Source organism: Carassius auratus, chromosome 30 (genome assembly GCF_003368295.1).
Source record: "Carassius auratus strain Wakin chromosome 30, ASM336829v1, whole genome shotgun sequence".
In the NCBI taxonomy this organism is placed as follows: Eukaryota; Metazoa; Chordata; class Actinopteri; order Cypriniformes; family Cyprinidae; genus Carassius; species Carassius auratus.
In genome coordinates this window covers 19,984,823-20,004,132 of record NC_039272.1, presented here as the reverse complement: position 1 = coordinate 20,004,132, position 19,310 = coordinate 19,984,823, and the positions used below count along the sequence as shown (strand labels likewise).

At 36.1% G+C, this 19,310-nt stretch overlaps 1 protein-coding gene across 1 annotated transcript; it reads right to left on the bottom strand.

Moving 5' to 3' along the window:
* Nucleotides 1–372: 372 nt before the first annotated feature.
* LOC113049571 (sodium/calcium exchanger 2-like) lies at nt 373–15,924 on the bottom strand. The gene is made up of 13 exons (XM_026212011.1): nt 15,818–15,924; nt 11,304–11,549; nt 10,570–10,707; nt 9,612–9,839; nt 8,530–8,784; nt 7,518–7,961; nt 6,029–6,378; nt 4,348–4,451; nt 3,366–3,478; nt 2,458–2,523; nt 1,965–2,064; nt 1,544–1,813; nt 373–1,465 (listed from the first exon to the last, which is right to left on the bottom strand). The coding sequence occupies exons 2-13, from the start codon at nt 11,412–11,414 to the stop codon at nt 1,089–1,091; spliced, it is 2,556 nt and encodes an 851-aa protein (XP_026067796.1). The 5' UTR covers nt 11,415–11,549; nt 15,818–15,924; the 3' UTR covers nt 373–1,088.
* Between the last annotated feature and the right edge of the window lie 3,386 nt (nt 15,925–19,310).

Genomic DNA, 19,310 nt, shown 5'->3' with positions numbered 1-19,310 from the left:
GAGTGTTGTTATTACGTCCGCATTATTATGTGTAATTAGCAGTAATTTTACAACATTAATAATTCACATTCATAATTTTTAACTTCCCCTCTGGAAAATTATCTACCGTGTTTGCGCATCTCGAAAATTCTACAAAGTGTATGTTGTTGCTGTTTACTGTAAAAAAAAAGGAACATAAACGCTCATAAAAATTATCATTATTATTATTCATTTTTTTAAAGGAAATTATGAGTAAACCAGAACAATTCAAGGAATGGACTTTGGAAATGTGGTACTGATCATGCCAAAATCGTTGCAACTGTAATTTCATTTTAAATTTCCAAATTCAACGTTTCAATCAGAATACCAATGCACAATAAGAACAAACACTTCAATTTATTATTTATTTATTTTTACTTACATTTGATTACTTACATTTAAATGCTGAAATAATAGATTTGAGCAAATTAAAGAAGTGACATCCTTATAAGAATCATTATTATCTCAGTAAATATATCAATGTGAATTATGATAATGATAATTATCACATACATTCTTTCTTTGATCAGCTTGTCATGGTAGGTCTCATAATGTCTGACATACTTAAGTAAAACTGGAAAAGAAGTTCGGTTTAACTTCTATGGTCATTTCTATGGAGAGCCATAAGGGCCTTTTCTCTCAGAGAGAGGCCTAGCATCTCTTCAAGGAACATCAAACACTTGTCAGCATCATCAGCATATAAAAAGACATCACAGTCCCGTCAAAATATTGCTACATCTTGCAGTGTGTTAAAAGTCCTCCATGCTACTGAGGGTCTGGTGATGTCAAAAGTTCATAATACCTCTAATGTGCTTTGAAACCAAAGGCGACCAACAGTTAAAGATATCCTTATAGCAGTGCAGTCATCCTGATAGTATTGCAGTCATGCAATCTTGCTCTATCTCACTCATTCTTTTATTTCATGTACATTTGTTTATACAGAATGCAATCTACTTTATGTACACAGAATATACAATACACTGATTTCTCTCATAGCTCAGTTCTCACATAACTCATTTCATGTGAATGTCATTAGTTTGAGTCTGGTTGTTTTGTCTTTCTCTGTCTCCTCAGAAACCGGTGATATGACAGTAGGCCTCTAGGCTGGAGAATGTGATGTAGAGAAGCCACAAACCGAGGAACAATAGTGAAGTCAGAACCTTCAGCGTTTTGGGTCCGCCCAGTTCTCCGCCCACCGATGGCCGCCGCCGTAGCATCAGCACACCAATGTTAATGAAGGCAAAGATGGTGAAAAGTGTGACAGAGAATGCAAGAGAGCCGGGCTCTACGTGAAACACCTGACCTTTGACCTCCCAGTAAACAGCTGAAATGGACCAGGCCACTCCAATCCCCAGGAAAACATTAACCGCATTGCTACCGGTTACGTTTCCAACCGAAGCATCTGCATACTCATCCTGTTGAGCAGCGACCTTACTTGCAAATGTATCTGAGAGAGGAAAGGGAGATGATAGTTGGTTGCTTGTGTTCCACATTATCAGAAACACAGGCTATGTTACAGATTTACCTGGTATGGAGGTTCCCAAGGCAACAAACACTACAGCAGTGACTGTGTCACGGAGGCCCACTGTGCAGCCGAAATGAGATGCCAAATCTCCAATGACGGCGGTTAGCATCCCAATGACCAGAATTGACACAATAAAGCAGGCCCAGCCATTCCAGTATTCTGTGGGTGGAACGAAAGCAAACAGAACCTTCCAGAACACCGTAACTGCATGCATAAAATAATCACAGCACGATGGTTGCTGAGGCTCCCCTCCTTCTTCATCACCTTCTCCTGAAAAGAATGAGAGAAAAAGAGAAAGGTATAAATAAAACATTACCATCACATTAAATAATCTATCATCAGTTTATATTGGCACAAACACAGCATAAATAATTTCACATATGTAGAAACACGCATAGACATTGAAATGATTTGATTCTACCTGCACTGACTGTTACCGCCTCGATGAACTGTTCTCTCCAGGAGTGTGTGCCAATTACTTCAGCAAGATTAGTATCCTTGAGTAGACGGTCAACTGTATTCTAAACACATGTGCACACCATAGTAAAGCTCAGTGATTGAGAAATATATCCATTAAACAGCAAACAATCAGACTGAGCAATTGCTCTGTAGAAGTCGGCACACTTTTTTAAAATCCTTTTTGTAATATTGACAGTATTCTTGAATGATTTGCACTACAGAACTGTTCATGCTCAGTTCTTGTTCAGTCAAATTTGTTTCATTGAAAAATAATCAGGGTACTGTAGGCTGTGCATTAAGTTTTCAAGCTTTCAATTAATAAACAAATTAAAAAGGAAAGAGCTTTGATGAAGAAATGAGAATTAATTGCAATCTTCTATAATATTCATGCATTTAGGTGTGATTCATTCAGACAGTGTTTAAAGGCTGAAGTTTAGGGCAATCCCAAAACACACTTCACACTGAGGCAAGTGGTCTACTACCGCATCTAAGACTCCATTAGGGGCCATTCCCTGTCGGACCTATGAGAGGGAAGCAATCACAGCTTATATGACTTCTGCCTGCATGAGACTGACTAAACTGGGCACTCAGTTTATGTATGTGTTAAAAAAGCCCTATAAGGCCATGGATTATAACTACTTTAGTTTTTTTTTTCTTTTTTATGATCACTACTTAATTTAAGTAACTACATTTTCTTTTGATCTTGACATAGCAAAAGTTGTTTTCGCATTATGACTTGTTGACTGTTGCTGACATTTCAACAAAACATTTGCTTCACTTAATAAAGTAAATACAATAAATAAATAAATCACTGCTAATTTTTTTCAGAGACATGCTAAAAAATTTATTTGTGTAATTCCCAATTTTAAATGGTCTAACAACAGAGCATTCAACACCACAAGTGCAGGCAGAGTGCTTTTAGATGTATGCAGCAGGTAACTATTCTAAAATCTTTTAGAGCTGCTTTGATTCCACCCACATTTATTTGAAATAAAATGATATTACATCATTTGTTTGTGATTTTCATTAGTTCTGTTGGATAGGCTGACTATGTGAACATTACATGTAGAACAGCTTATGATCAAAACAGACCTCTGATTTGATGATATCTTTACTGTTTATTTACTCTGGAACAGAAGTAACTATTATATTTTTGTGTATTTTATTATTTAATTTGGTAAGTCTGCAGTTAGTGCTGCTCTTGGATAAAAGGTTGGACATCATGAGAAAACATCTTTTGTTGTGTTGAGATTACCAGAAAATGACGTTGTATATGAGAAAACGAGAAAGAAAGATAACAATCCATGGCCTACTAGGGCTTCCATAGTTTGCTCCTGTATGTATACATATGACGTTTATGTACCTTGAAAACAATGCTTTCCTCTATAATAACCTCTAACTTGCGGTGTTCTCCCAGAACGGGCTTTCCCTTCTCTGCGATACGTCTGGCGTCCTCCAATTTTGGACCAGGGGTGGCTGGGGAAAATGAGAGGGAGAGGAAAGGATAAATATTTATATAAAATAAACTGCACATACATTGCAAAATACCAAGAGTTAGTAAAGTCATCTTACCCTGGTTCAACAGCAGATCTATATGCAGCATGCAAGTAGAAATTGAATCAATCAATGAATGAATCTGTACACTTTAGTCCAAATGTTGACCCAAAAGTTTTTGAAAGAAGACTTTAATGCCCATCTAGGCTGCATTTATTTGATCGAACAGTAAAAACAGTCATCTAAAAAAATACTACAAAATAAACTAAAAATAATATTTAAAATAAACTGTGTATTTTATCTATTAATCTATCTATCTATCTATCTATCTATCTATCTATCTATCTATCTATCTATCTATCTATCTATCTATCTATCTATCTATCTATCTATCTATCTATCTATCCATCTACACTTATCTACAACAGCACTTGATCAATCTTTGGGTTAATGAAAGAGATTCTAAGTAGCTGATTAGTTCACTAATGAACCTGGTGTTAATTCTCTCTTTAACATTTCCTTTTATTCGGACACATGAGCTCATATTACATACACACACAAACGTGAGGCTGAAGTGTGTATGTAGCCGAGTTGGATCTAGTTACTGTGTGTGACGCATGTCTAGTTTGCCCCACTGTTTTTCTGTTGTTATTGATCTGAAACTGGACACTGGTCATAGAAATGTGTGTGTTTGTGTGAGAGAGAGGTGAGTATGAGGCTATTGGAATCTCAATAGCCTTAACAAATTTAAATATACACAAGCATTCATAGAAGATTCCCTCACATAGAAAAATGTAAATACTTTAACAGATTCTGGGATGGATAAAAAGAATAGTAACACACACACAGACCTGAGATCCCTCTCTTGAGCCATTTGGGTTCTTCAAGGACAATGTAGAAATTTTCTCGCTTCTCATATTCCTGCATGTTAATGATGCGCACCTGTAGTGTCTTACTGTGGATACACACAAAAAGAGTAAAGGACAAATACTCATTTCCTCTTGGTTTTACCTCTGAAATATTAAAGGAGACCTCAGCATTTAAATCACACCAGAGTTAGGCCTGCATGAATACTTTAACACGCAGTGCATTAATAATTAATCCACACACAGACGAACTGAGATGAGTGTTCAGTCATGTACATGCTCTATTCTCTACAAACCACTGCTGAACTGAGCATATAAGATTTGTGTAATTGGTTTTGATAAAAGGTAAATTTATTAAGCTTTGGTTATTGTTCGTCATGTGCTCTCCTTGTGTCAGTGTAACATTCAGCCCAGGATAAGTACTGGATTAAAACTGATTTTTAACTTAAAAAAAAAAACATTTGCTGCTCAGAAGCCAAGACTGACAGTCACTTGAGGACGTCCGAGTAGGTTCCATCAGAGCACACATCAAACAATCCAAAGATCAAAATCACAGCAGTTCACACAGAAGACTACAGATCATATTGGAAATGGTGTGGTTCACAAACATGTTGGGGTCTGGAGGTATCAGGCAGAGATGATAGGAAAACAGCATTAAAGGTGACAAAAATAGGCTTATGTAACTGATATCTTATTATTAGTACTGGGGTAGAAGAGACCTCTAGTGGTGAAATTTAAAAGTGATGGCATAGTGACATGTTTGTATGCAGAGAGATGGCTATGTATATATTATGAGGTTTAATATTAGTGTACTACAAAATTACAGCTCAGAATAGTTATTCAGAGTATTGCATTCTTAAGTCTTTCATAATGCTTACTGTGCATTTGAAAAATTTTATATTATAGATTCTAAAACTTGACATATATGATAGTCGATATGAATTGACATACACTACCGTTCAAAAGTCAGTATGATTTTTATTTTTTTTTTTAAAGGAAATTTATGTTATTCAGCAAGGATGCATTAAATAATAATAATAAAAAAAAGTGACGGTAAAGAATTTTGAGTTGTTACAAAAATTTCTGTTTCAATTAAGTGCTGTTCTTTATAAAAACATGCATCATGGTTTGCACAAAAATATTAAGCATCAAACTCTTGCAACATTGAGAACAATAAAAATAAATATTTCTTACACCCATCAGTAATGTAGTAATAGCCGCTGAAAATGTATTTCAGAAATAGAAAACAGTCATTTTAAATTGACTTTAACAGTAATACTGTGAAATATTACAAATACATGCAGTCTTGAGCACGAGTTACTTTCAAAAACAAAAAAAATATGTACACAAATCCTTTTGAATGTTAGTGTATGTTAATTTATAATACTTTATAAAATCATAAATACACTGCATATGTTAGTAAAGTATATCAATGGCCCATAATTAAAGGTTTTAAGTGCTACTGCCAGACTGCTTATTGAGATACTTACCAAAATACTCCACAATAAATTTAACACCCTCATGCATTAAAACGTACATCCACTAAGTTTTTATTTATTTATATAATTACCTAATTTTTTACATAAATTCACATTTGTGTGTATCTGAAAAGTAAAGAGAATATACTCCCATTTTGTGTGTAGAAAACTTTAGTGTGAACTATTACCTAGTCTGCTCATTGGTAAACTCTAGCTCTCCTTGTGTGTGCTCATAGTCAACACCCTGTCGCGCAGAACCATCCTCTGTGTGATATGGAATCATTACAGTCCCACGCACACCTGATGTCCGGTTCACCGGCACCTCCACCACACCTGAACATTCACCCACGCAGAGCTCCCGCTGACTAAACGCGAAGACTCCCGCATGGTCATCGTCCAAAATAGTTACAGTGGTTACGAAAGGTTCAACCAGTCGGGCACCATCAGTGTTGGTCCCGCCCTCACCCTCTCGCAGGTTTGAGAGTCGCACAAAGAAGTGTTCATCTTCCTCAAACACATCATCATCGATAATTCCCACCTACAAAACATACGCACATCCATCTTAAGACAACTGAATCATATTAAACTCAAACGCAAACACTACTGTTCAAAAGTTTTAGAATGTTTTTGAATAAGGCCTAAATTGTCATCACTTCAAAACAGTAATATTCTAAAATATTATTATAACTTTAAATAGTTTTCTATTTCAATGTATTTTAAAGTCTTCAGTGTCACATGAACCTTTGGAAATTATGCTAATATGCTGATTTGATGCTTATAATTAATCACTGTTGATAACAGTTGTGCTGCTTTTTAAAATTCAAAAGAACAGCATTTTATTTAAATATACACCTGCTCGACCCACCGGTCTCGAGTCCCACGGAGGAGATGGAGGGATATAAAACCGGAGCGTCGACAGTGACGGACGAGAAAGGACCAGGCCTGGGTTTTAGTTTGTTTGGTTTTTATTTGTGCGCGTCAGTCATCCGTGAGGGGCTGACACACTGTTTTGTCTTTATTTTGATTATTAAAGTTTCTATTTGATTGTCCACCGGTTCCCGCCTCCTTCTTCCCATGATCATGGAGTTTTAATTCGTTACAGGTGCTTCTACTAAATACTGAGCAAAGGGTCTGAATACTTAGGACCATGTGTTATTTCATTTTTTCTTTTTTAATAAATCTGCAAAAATGTCAACAATTCTGTGTTTTTCTGTCAATATGGGGTGCTGTATGTACATTGAGGAAAAAAAAGAACTTTAGCAAATGGCTGCAATATAACAGAGTGAAAATTAAGGGGGTCTGAATACGTACTCACTATATATATATATATTGTTTTCACTTGCTCTTTAAATTTTTATATTACCATTTTATGTTATAAAATATTTATTTAAATATTTATCAGATTATTTTAAAATTTTAAAATCACTTACAAATTATTCACTTATTAATCTGAATTTATGATGAATATTTTAGCATCATATTCTGTTTATTGCTGTGTTGGACTATATTATCAATGTGTGTGTTAACTGAGAAAGTATAGATTCATTTTCAGAATACAATATGTAATAACATGATGATTCACTCTGCACATTGAATTGGTTGAATTAATCTAAGAGATGTATTTCAAAATAATATTCTGTTCATGGATCAGACATCGCCACTGTGTGTTTCTCTCACCTTTATTTCTTTGCGTGTCTCTCCAGGCTGAAATATGATTGTTCCCTCACAATACTCATAATCTGCCCCAGAACTGGCTGATCCGTTCTCTGTCCTGTAATCGACATGGAAGGTTCTGGTGCCGGTTCCCCCCTGTAAGCAGACCCACACACTTACGTTCCCACAGTTCTCACTGCACTGGTACTGTGCCTGCTCAAAAGCAATGTGAGAACAGGTGGCCAGGTCATTCTCCGCTGAATCTCCAGCGGCACGTTTTGCCTGTTCAGCTGCTGCATGTTTCTTCAGTATGTTCCCGGCACCGATCATCATGCGTGTTGCCTGCACCCTGTAAAAGGCCCGGCTCTTACGTTGTTTCTGCATGGTGGCGTAGTTTGCCATCTCGATTAGCTGGTCCAGGTCTTTATCTGGATGCTTCTCTCTCAGTTCCTTAAGCATGCGGATCACCTGCAACCACAGACAGTCATGGTTACCTCCAAACCCTTTTTTTTATTTCATTTTCTGCTCATCATCTTTAAATGTAAGAGACCACATCCAACTGGGTGACCAAGTCTGGTCAGGTGAACAGGATGGTATTAACCTGTTTGTTTTGCAAACTCTTATTATTACAGACTGACTGTACAATATCCCAATTAATATACGACTACAGTAGTACTGCTATTACTATACTAAAAACTGCTATATTGAAAGAAGTATCAAGTATTTATTTCTTTGATCAATAATACAAAAATCATTAATAATTGGAAGTATTTGTACAATTTAAATAATCGGTTTCTATTTTATTTTAAAAGTTATTTTATTCCTGTGATGGCAAAGCTAAATTTTCACCAGCCACTATTCCAGTCTTCAATGTCACATGATCTCTCTCTATCTCTCTCTCTATCTATCTATATATATATGTATATGTATATGTTTATTGGAATTATGCCACTGGAACACAAGAACATTCACCAAAATTTGACTCATAGAAGAAAGATCTGATTAGGTTTTGCTCTGTTTTGATTTGCTCTCTCACCTCCTCTCTGTCCTGTTCAGCTTCTTTGGTTTTCTCCATATTGACGCTTGTGGTGCTGTTTTGATATTTTTCTCCCATAATGGCATCAATGCCTCTGGGTGCTAGCTCACCCTCCATCTCCACAATGATACCATGACGTTTATCAGCACGGTAACGCTTGTGCAAGTACTTGTAAAAGAGCAGGCGCCGGTCAGCTACCCAAGCCATTAAGACACACACAGGGAAGAAGAAAAGAGTGACCAGAGCCTCCCAGACCTCTCTCAGACACACACACACACACACACACACACATAGACACAAGAAAATAAGTTAATTGAATTGGCCTAGAGATTTACCTAAAAAAATATATATATATATTAGTGCTGGGCAACCATTAATCGTGATTAATAGCATCCAAAATAAACATTTGTGTGTACATAATATATGTGTGTGTACTGTGTTTATTTATTATGTGTATATATAAATACACACACATGCATGAATATATATATATATATATATATATATATATATATATATATATATATATATATATATATATATATATATATATATATATATATATATATATATATATATATATTTAATGTCAGACCTACGAATCGGACTTATAACCTGAAGGTCGCAGGTTCGAGGCTCAGTGCCAGCAGGAGTTGTAGGTTAGGGGAGTGAATCAACAGCTCTCTCTTCCATCCTCAATACCCATGGCTAAAGTGCCCTTGAGCAAGGCACTGAACCCCCAATTGCTCCCTGGGCGCTGAAGCAAATAGCTGCCCACTGCTCTGAGTGTGTGTTCACGGTGTGTGTGTGTGTGTGTGTGTGCGCACTTGGATTTGTTAAATACAGATACTAATTCCAAGTACAGGTTACCATATGTGGCAAATGTCACTACTTTCACTTTCATATACATGTAAATATTTTCAAAATATAAACTGTATGTGCATGTCTTTATGCATACATAATAAATAGACACATTACACACGCAAACACACACACACACACGTATTATATAAAAACTTTTGGTTGCAATTAATCACGATAAATCGTTGCCCATTATGCAAACATATTCTGATTACACACACCTGTACAATGCCAGGGCTTATGACTGCCAGGATGAGGTAGAGCCAGATATAGGCAAAGATGCTCCAGGATGCAGTCACAAAGAAAACTCTGAGGTGTTTAATCTTCCTCACCTCTCCATCAGGTATCACCCACACACACACCCCGATTATCACAAACATGTTAAATGCAGCACTGCCGACAATGGTGCCGGGACCCAGTTCTCCTGACTCAAAACCATGTCCACACACCTGTCAAACACAGAAGGAGAACAACACTACCATGTTTCGCAAGTAATAATGTGTAATTTAATATACAATATGTTTTCAAGTGACACATACATTTCAGGTGTTAGTTATTAATTTAGGAAAAACTGGTCCTTGACTGATGTAGAGCCCTGGCTCAAAATGTTACCTTTGGTGAGAACAAGTGGAGCTATGGTGTGGCAACTTTTTCTACCTTTTTTATTTTATGTGGTTGAGCACCCTTGTCAAGCTTTTTTGTCTGCTAGATGTGTGAACTTTTTGTTAAGTTCTAGTAAGCATTTTAGGGACTTTTTTAACTGGAATTTAAACCAATGGCAGTTGAATGCCACTGAATGATGTACAGTAATATTATTTTTACTACACTGTATGTTGCTATATTTCTTAATGGTTTAGGAAAGACCGAATCTTGCAATAATGTGACATTTCTGGGGAATCATTTCTTAAATCTCCAAATGCAATTACAAAGAATTAAAAAGAGCCCTTTCTGACATCTGAAATATTTAACTGATGGCTTTGGTGTTAAACCACATCGAGTTAAATTATGCTTTTAAATGGAAGAATAGCAGCTGAAGTCATCATTGTGATGAGGTGACTTTGTGTGTGTCAGTTGTTTAATAATTAACCCGAAAAAAAAAAACCCCTCACACTTCACGCCTCTTGTGCTAAACTACTGGATGATGGGAGTTGCTGGTTTGTTTTGGAAATGTGTGCGTACCTCTATTACTGACAGCAATATCTCAGGGGCTGATGAACCCAGGGCCATCAGAGTGAGATTGGATACAGTTTCGTTCCAGATTCTAACTGTCATTACTGTCTTTTCTCCATTTGCACCTGTCACAGTCACCTCTTTCTCCTATATGACACATCAAGTATATAAAAACATAATATTTTGGTCATTTTGGCCACCAATATATCACATCACGCTACAAGTCAATTTAAGCAGTCAATTTAGCAGTCTTTTTAGCTGGAAAATCATACATACAAAAAAAAAAAAAAAAAAAAAAAAAAATTATATATATATATATATATATATATATATATATATATATATACATAAAACATGACGTATTGCCTATTTGTATTTAAATAAACTAATACTTTCATACAGCTAAGATGCATTAAATTGAACAAAAGTGACAGTAAAGACATTTATAATGTAAAAAAAAAAAAAGAAAAAAAAAAGAAAAAGATATTTCAAATGATTGTGGAACTTAACACAGATTCCACAAAAATATTAAGCAGGACAACTGTTTTCAACTTTTATAATAAGAAACACATTTCTCTTTAGCAGTAAAACAGCATATTAGAATAATTTCTAAGCAATGTGATTTCTATTTTTTGGCAGAGCATTTTTGCCTTATTGTTATGATAGGACGGTGAGTAGACAGAGACCTACCTACCTACCTGTCTATCTATCTATCATTGTGTCTACTTTGTGTTGCTGTGCACCTGTGAGGTGATGACCTCGATGGCAGCCATGAAGCGATCAGCAATGATGGACACACCCAGGAACATGTAGAGAAGACATGAAAAGTAGATCACTGCTCTTACTGACTGCATTGCCAGGGAGGGGTCTTGTGGCAGCCACACAGGAAGTAAAATCCCTGGTTGACATTTGACTTTCTCGGCACAGGATCTTTTGGGGCCATCTGCGCTACTGTTGCTGTTCCCATGAGCACTTCCACCCGCACACACCTGTGGAGAGAGGAGGAGGAGGAGGAGAAGGTGGAAGAGTAGAGGAGGAGCCATGGCCAGATATGGTGACAAGAATGGCTCTCCTCTTGAGGTTGAGAGATTGACAGACATAAAAAAAGAAGAGTGGTATTATTTCCTACAAAGCATGCTCAATCAATTATGATATGTATTTTGTTATATAATGCCACAATTAACATAAGAATGGTTTTACAAATTATTATACAGAACTTTTGCTTTGCTTTTTTGAGCTTAATGCCTATATGTGGTTACCACATGGATAACAACGTGAACGAGGCCATCTCAGTCCTAATCTAAACCACAGGCCTTACCAGTGGTTCATTAGTCATGCCTGGCCTACACTGGACACAAGCAGTCAAACCTAGTGGATGCAGGAGACTTATACAACTACAACTGGACTGGCAGCAGTGGTACTATTAAAATGAAAGAAAGACATAAAAACACACAGCATGCTTTCAGATTGAAATAAGTAAGACATGTTTAAGCTAATAAATAAAGTAAATGCCAATTTTTGAAAATCGGAAAAAGACATTTATTTTTTAAAAAAATGACCATAAAAAAGTAACTTAAATCCAAACAGAGGGAGAAAGAGAGCAACCGACAGTAATATTAGGATAAAAAAAAAAACTAAGGGGTCAGTAAGTTTTTTTTTTATTATTAATGCTGAAAAAGAGTTCAAAGACTTCTAAAAAAAATGCACTAAAATATTAAGCAGCACAATTATTTTCAACATTGATCATACTAAGAATTGTTTCTTAAGCACCACATCAGCGTAAATGATGTCTGAAGGATCACGCGATTCTTCAGTTATAGTGTCACAGAAATAAATGTAAAAAAAATCTAATAGAAAACAGTTATGTAACAAATGTTTCCAATTTAATCTGAATTTTCCTAAAATGTACATATTAAACAGATAGAATGTGAAGAATTTTTCAATAGAGTGCTGACATGCATCAAAAGCTCTGACATAACATGTCCATTTATACATTTTTAATCTTGATTTCTCCCTTTCTTATTTTCCTGTAATCGTTTCTCCATTTCACCCGTCACCTGTGTGGTGTGTGGTAGAGATTGAGAGTGACATGCTGGACTGAACCATGTGGTCATATTTCACTTTCTTAGCTGTGCTATGGTTACCTGGACATCAGCTTTACTGTGCTACTCTACACCACTGTCCAAAAATAACCTGACCATCACATCTGGCCCTACAACACAAACACAAATGCACGTGTATGAAAGTATTTGTATGTTTCTGTAGATGTTGGGTGATGGTATATGTGTTTGTTTGGGTGTGTGTCTAAGTGAGCATGTATGCATTTACTCCCTTACAGTTATGTTTGTAGGTAAGAGTGTGTGTGCCGAAACTGAAGTGTCTCCGATTACCACGATGACACTGTTTCAGTCTGTCAGTGCTGCTGATAAGTGATTGGCCGTATTGGCTTACACACAGAGCTCTGACAGCTTAATAGGAGTTAGCACCTTTTAGTGGTTAAGATTACCACCACCAGAGAGAGAAAGTGACAGACGGAGACAGGGAGGGAGAGGAGGAGAGGATCCGTTCTAAGAAACGTGAGAGTGACAAAGGAGAATGAAGAGGATGGTTAGCTAAAGTGAAAGAAGAGGGAACATCCACAATTTAACTAAATCCCTCATTTTTATATTTAACAATGAACTACTTCAAATAATAATACAAATAATTAATTAAATTACAGTTGAAATATTGACACCACTCTTAGGTATATATATATATATATATATATATATATAAAAGGTAAACCACAATTCAGTTAAACTTAATTTATCAATTTTAAGTTTAGTCAGCATCCATCAGATCTTCAATATAAATTCCATGAATTAATTTAAATTTCTTAGCCTCAGCATCCATTCCTGCACACTGACAACTACTGAGCTGCTGTTACCCTGTGGATTGAGAGGAGTTTATGAGAGTGAGTGTGCTTTAACACCTTCTCTCTCTTTAAGAGGCTCTATCGTATTTGCCACCCAATACTGATTACACACACTCACAAGGACTTGGCTACATAATAGTGGAAGGACAACGTGAAACAGTTGACCTCGAACTGTGTAAGACAGCCACATTCAAACACAAACACTCACAGAATACACTGTATATACCTCAACCATAGGATCAATGATGCAGTGATTTCCTTTATTAAAACTTACACAAATACAAATCCAAACAAACAACAACAAAAAACTCAAACTAATTTTATGCAGTTACTATGATAGTTAGGATCAGTCCAGTATTCAAAGATACTGTATAAGTCTGCCAGTATTCTAATTTTTTAACCAATTAGTCAATAAAGAACCCATTCACAGAATTCTTTCATAACATTTATCAGTCACAATAGCAATTAACCATAGCCACTAGCCAGTCAACTTTACTTGAACCTGTCCATGTGTGACCCACTAACAAAACAGCATTTAAGCCAGTCTTTTAAAAGCGAGTCCTAGAACAGTGTTCCAGCTGTCTCCAAGGAACACACATACACACACACACACACACTCACAAACAGACACACACACACACACACACACACACACACACAGTGATCAGAGATCTGCTTTCAGTATCAATACACTATAATCTCAGTAAATTCCCCTAGCTCTTTTCTCCACTCTGACTATTCACCACTAGCACACACACACCTCCAGTTAGCACCAGCTTATGGTCATCTATAGCTGTCATTAAACACACTAAACTAAAACTGTAACAACTTACAAATTTCAAGAAGGCAGAATTGATATGCCACAAAACCTATAAAGTTTGTTAGATACCATAAAATATAAATTACATTTACAATAACATTCTGGGATCAGTATGCTGATGTGACTCAGAATTTTTTTTTTTTTACTACTATAAATATTAAAAACAGCTGTGCTGCTTTTTTTGTGTGGAAAGCCTGATATAATTTCAAAAGAACAATCTTTTGTCCCATTATAAATGTCTTTACTGTCACTTTTAATACATTTTGAATCAATTCAATAGATCCTTGCTGAAGTGGGGGGCCTTCAGGACCACTAATGAGAACCTATGTCCTAGACAATAAGTGAAAATAGTGTACATATAATGGTATATAATAGTGTGTATGTATATATATATATATTTTTTTTTTTACATGTCTTTTAATACTACAAAACAAACATATGAAAGTTAAATATGACATCAGCTTGTAACATTGTCATTAAAGATTTTTTATTTATACATTATTTTTGATACATTTTATATACATTATACAAATGTCTGCCCTTGGGCCTGTGTGACCTGGTATTTTAAACAGAACACACAGTCACGTGTACACTCACTGGAGCACATGCACACAGACGGTGCAAGTGACTGATACACTAACATGGGCATTTGGATTGAGAAACTCTACTCTTGCTTTCATGGTCTCCATCCATGCATTAAATAATTAAAATGTTGCAGATCGATCTAAGATCAGGTGGTTAACTAATGACAGGTTTAGATCAAGTGTTCGGATCAGAGACTGTGTGTGATCATTTGACCTGGAATCACGTGATTAGCCTGCTGCAGTTTTGCATGTTGCATATTACATGCTCCTCTATACGTAAAACGTACCAAACCGAGACCAGCAGATTACTTTACAGATCCAACATAAGACAAAAGCAAAGTAGATTGACAAATGTGTGCACATGTGAGGAGGAATGCATGCTCACACATACAGAGAGACAAACAAACCAGACTGCATTAGACTGAGTGAGACACAGATGCATACACACTCATCAGACTGCAGTGGGAAGGCTGAGAGCTCAGGTCTTGTGGTGTGTGTTACAGTGGCCCCTCATCCTGGCCTGCGTTACTCTAGAAGGATCCGCAGTCTCAACTTCACCCGCCACTCATCACGACACAGCCGTTATGCAATATTTAGCACAGCACACACATACACACACAAGATACACGCTATTGCTCAAACAAATGTTGTCTAAATCATATTTTGTCTGACCAATACACATGAACATAAACACTTCTGTACTGGAAGTTTGAAAGGACTGGAATAATAAAATATACTAAACATCTGTGGTGGGATGGCACTTTTTAGTGAATGATGACTGCGGATCTAGGCTGATATTCATTTGCACCTATACAGGAGTTGTTGACCGTTTCGTTTAGAGGACAGACATTTTGATTTCCTTTCAAATTCATCAATGAAACATAGAATATGTGAATGCAGTGTAGGCAGCTCAAGTCAAAATATTCTCAAATGACGTACTAGTGCCTCATGGGGTGGTATTTTGAGGTGGGTGGACTCAGGTGACCTCAGGAGGCCAGATTCTGATAGAGCTCTGTGTGAGAGCCAAAGCGATGGCAAGTCTTCAGGAGCAGCTGGAGAGCTTCAGCTCAGGACCTGCAGAGTTTCGTCATTATCCCACTCTGAAAGACATGAACTCAAAGTCAAAAGTGTGTATAAATATATATATTTAACCAAAGCCTGCATGTTGAATACATTGTAACAAAGAATGATGCAGCAAGAATGCATAAAATTTATCAAAAGTTACAGTAAAAGCTTTTATTTTAAAAATAAATTCATTTCATATAAACACTATACATTTGAACTTTTCTGAATGATTTCTATAGGATCATTACTTGATATTTATGTAAAGACTGTTGAAAATTTAGCTTTTTAAAGGGACAATAAGTAACTTTTTAGGTATTTTATTATCTAAAATCAATATTTTTATTCATAAATATGCCCTCAATGGTGTACAAATACCTAAGCCAATGTTTAAACTAACCCTTGTAAATGAAGAATTTATTATCTTTATATACATGGGACGGGTAGGTCGACGGAGGCTTCCATGTAGTTCCGCCATCTTGCAAAACTATAATAGCAGAGAGGGACAAAAAGTACTAAGCCAACGCGTTTCCACAACGCGTTTTCGGTCAGAGCCAGAAACGCAGGTGCAGAGCAGTGAGAGGCGCTTGAAACTGCACCGGCAAGTTTAAAAGTCTGGATTGCATTCTTATTATGGACCATACATATGCCGCGCCACAGGAGAAGAAAACATCGTTGCCAAAACAGTCAAAAATAGAACGTAAAAGGAAACGTGACCGTAGATTACAGAAAACAAGAGTTAATGTCGGGGAAGCTTTTTCTAGGTGGAAAGAGCTAATGTTTGATAAAGATTTCAAAAGAGACGCTGAAGTGGCCAGTTTTCTTCTCGACAGGTAAGTCAGTGTTACAATCTATATTACAATATTTTTTTATATCTAACAATGCACATTATTCAGAAAATATAACGAATAAAGAAGACATAACTACTAATTACAATATTTCATGTTTTCCACAGTCAGTAATTCATACTGTAACATTCGTTTGTTTATGGTCATGTTGCTGTTTGTTTGAAATAACACACCTGTTCACCTGAAGGAAAACTCGACGAAGTGCTATTAGAAGACATCCCGTCAAAGCTTTTTGGTACATATCGCCTACCGTAGATGCAACGCGCATTTGAAAAAAGCGAGGCGCTGGAGAGCAAAATTAGTTTGAATGCAAAATACAATTTCACCACTAGATGGGAGTAATTCCTACTTAGTGTCCCTTTAAATAACAACTCTACAATATATCAGTTTTTACTGTATCAAATAAAGCCTTGCTTTAAGGGACTTCTTTCAAATTTAGTACTAAGCACGTCTCTCCTTCTCTTTAAGTTAGTGCCGGATAATAATGTTCTATGTCTGGAAATAAGCAGAAACAATTAAATGTCCAATATAAAGTAAAAGTAGTAAAAAAAAAATCCCATTACAGACAGATGTAATAACTGTAATTTAATAATAATAAAACAGTCTTCCTGACAATCATATCTATAGAAGGAGCACAATTCAATAGTAAAGACTATCGCATTCATCACACATGCAGACACACACACTTCTTCGACAACAAGCATGGTGAATCACAGTACACAAATTCTATCACAGAACACCATTTTTTCATGTATTTTTATTAGCTATTTGAGTGTATTTTGTGAGCCAAACCACCACTGATGTCCTCTCATTTATACATAACATCTATCTCAACCCTTCTGTTCATATTTCTTCCAGTGCAAACCAACTCTACAGAGTTACATTTCACTCTTACCTCACTCCAAGAGTATCACATTCTAAAGGCAATGCAAACACTGCATTACCTGTCCAAAGAGCAGAAAAAACACCTGTCTGGCTGTGTGCTCAGGGCTAATTAACAAACCACATCCCATTTACCAACCTGAACACAGAGAAATGAGGAGTGTGTGTGCAAGTGAGTGAGAAAGAGGGAAAGAGAGAGAAAAGACTATAGGAGATTAGTTTTGTGAAAGCATCAGTACATAGAAGTAGTAAAACATCTGCAGCATTGTTCAAATGTATTTAATATCATAAACCCTTTTGTACCAAAACAGATACATTTTTATTGGTTAAAAGAAAGCAAGTGAAATTGAAACTAAAGCAAAATACACCAAACGCACACCAAATGAACATATATATATATATATATATATATATATATATATATATATATATATATATATATATATATATATATATATATATATATACTGTAAAAATGTGTTTGTATATATTTATAATTTGAAATGACTGTTTTCTATTTTACTATATTTTCAAATGTCATTTATTCCTCTAAAGGCACAGCTGAATTTTCAGCAGCCATGATTGCAGCCTTCAGTGTCATATAATCCTTCAGAAATCTTTTTATTATACTGATTTGCTGCAAATATGCTGCTCAAAAAAACATTTGTTATTATTAAGTGTGTTGAAAACAGATGTGCAGCCTTTGAATGCTAGTGTCTGCACATCCTTTACTCAGCATGTTTAATGTCAACATGCTGCTGTAAAGCTGGTCTGCTATACTGAACTCATGCCGAGTCTCATGTTTCAGTCTCTCACATAACTTCATACCCCTCCATCCCAGGGAGGTTAACCTCTAACCTGTGTGTTTGTTTGTGTGTCTGTCTATGTACATGCACCCATTTGGGAGATGCTGCTATTAGATAGTCTCTGTTGTGCTTGTATTTCCATGTTATTGCTCTGTATACATTTTTGAGAAACAAAGCAAGGAAAAATGGAAAACAGAACATTCAATTGGGAATGCAAATTCTGGGATTGGAAGATGTTGAAGTAACAGGAGTAGGTGAATGGATAAATGAGTTACTTTCTCCTGCATGGATCTTCTGTCACGTGATCCTGCATTCATTTACCCACACTTCTGTAAGACTCTCTCTTCAGGACAGAAACACCTCTGCTCAACCTTCATCATTCTCATCACCATCATCATCATCGTCATCATCATCACCCTCACCTCTACACAATAATGTGTGCATTCTCCCTGCAGACATGTTTACCCACATTACTGACTGCACCAAGGATTGTAACTAAATATTCTGTTTCTTTTTTTCCATTTCGAAAGACAACACCTATTCTGTGCTAGACGGGTTACCGGTTAATCAGTTCCACTTTGACTGCACACAGACTTCCACCAGACATTCATGACTTTCGTGTAATCTAAGACTTTAAGTATTACTCTGCTGCAGAATTTTTTAACAGTCCACTTTATCAGATGATCTATTGAGACTAGCTGAAAGGACATGACGTGTTTTTTCAGTAGATAATAGCAGAATATATAATATGAATACATTTAAATATATATTTTTGACATATTCAATAGTATTTAGGTTGTGCTGGTAAACCTAGTAAAAATGTGTTACAAATAT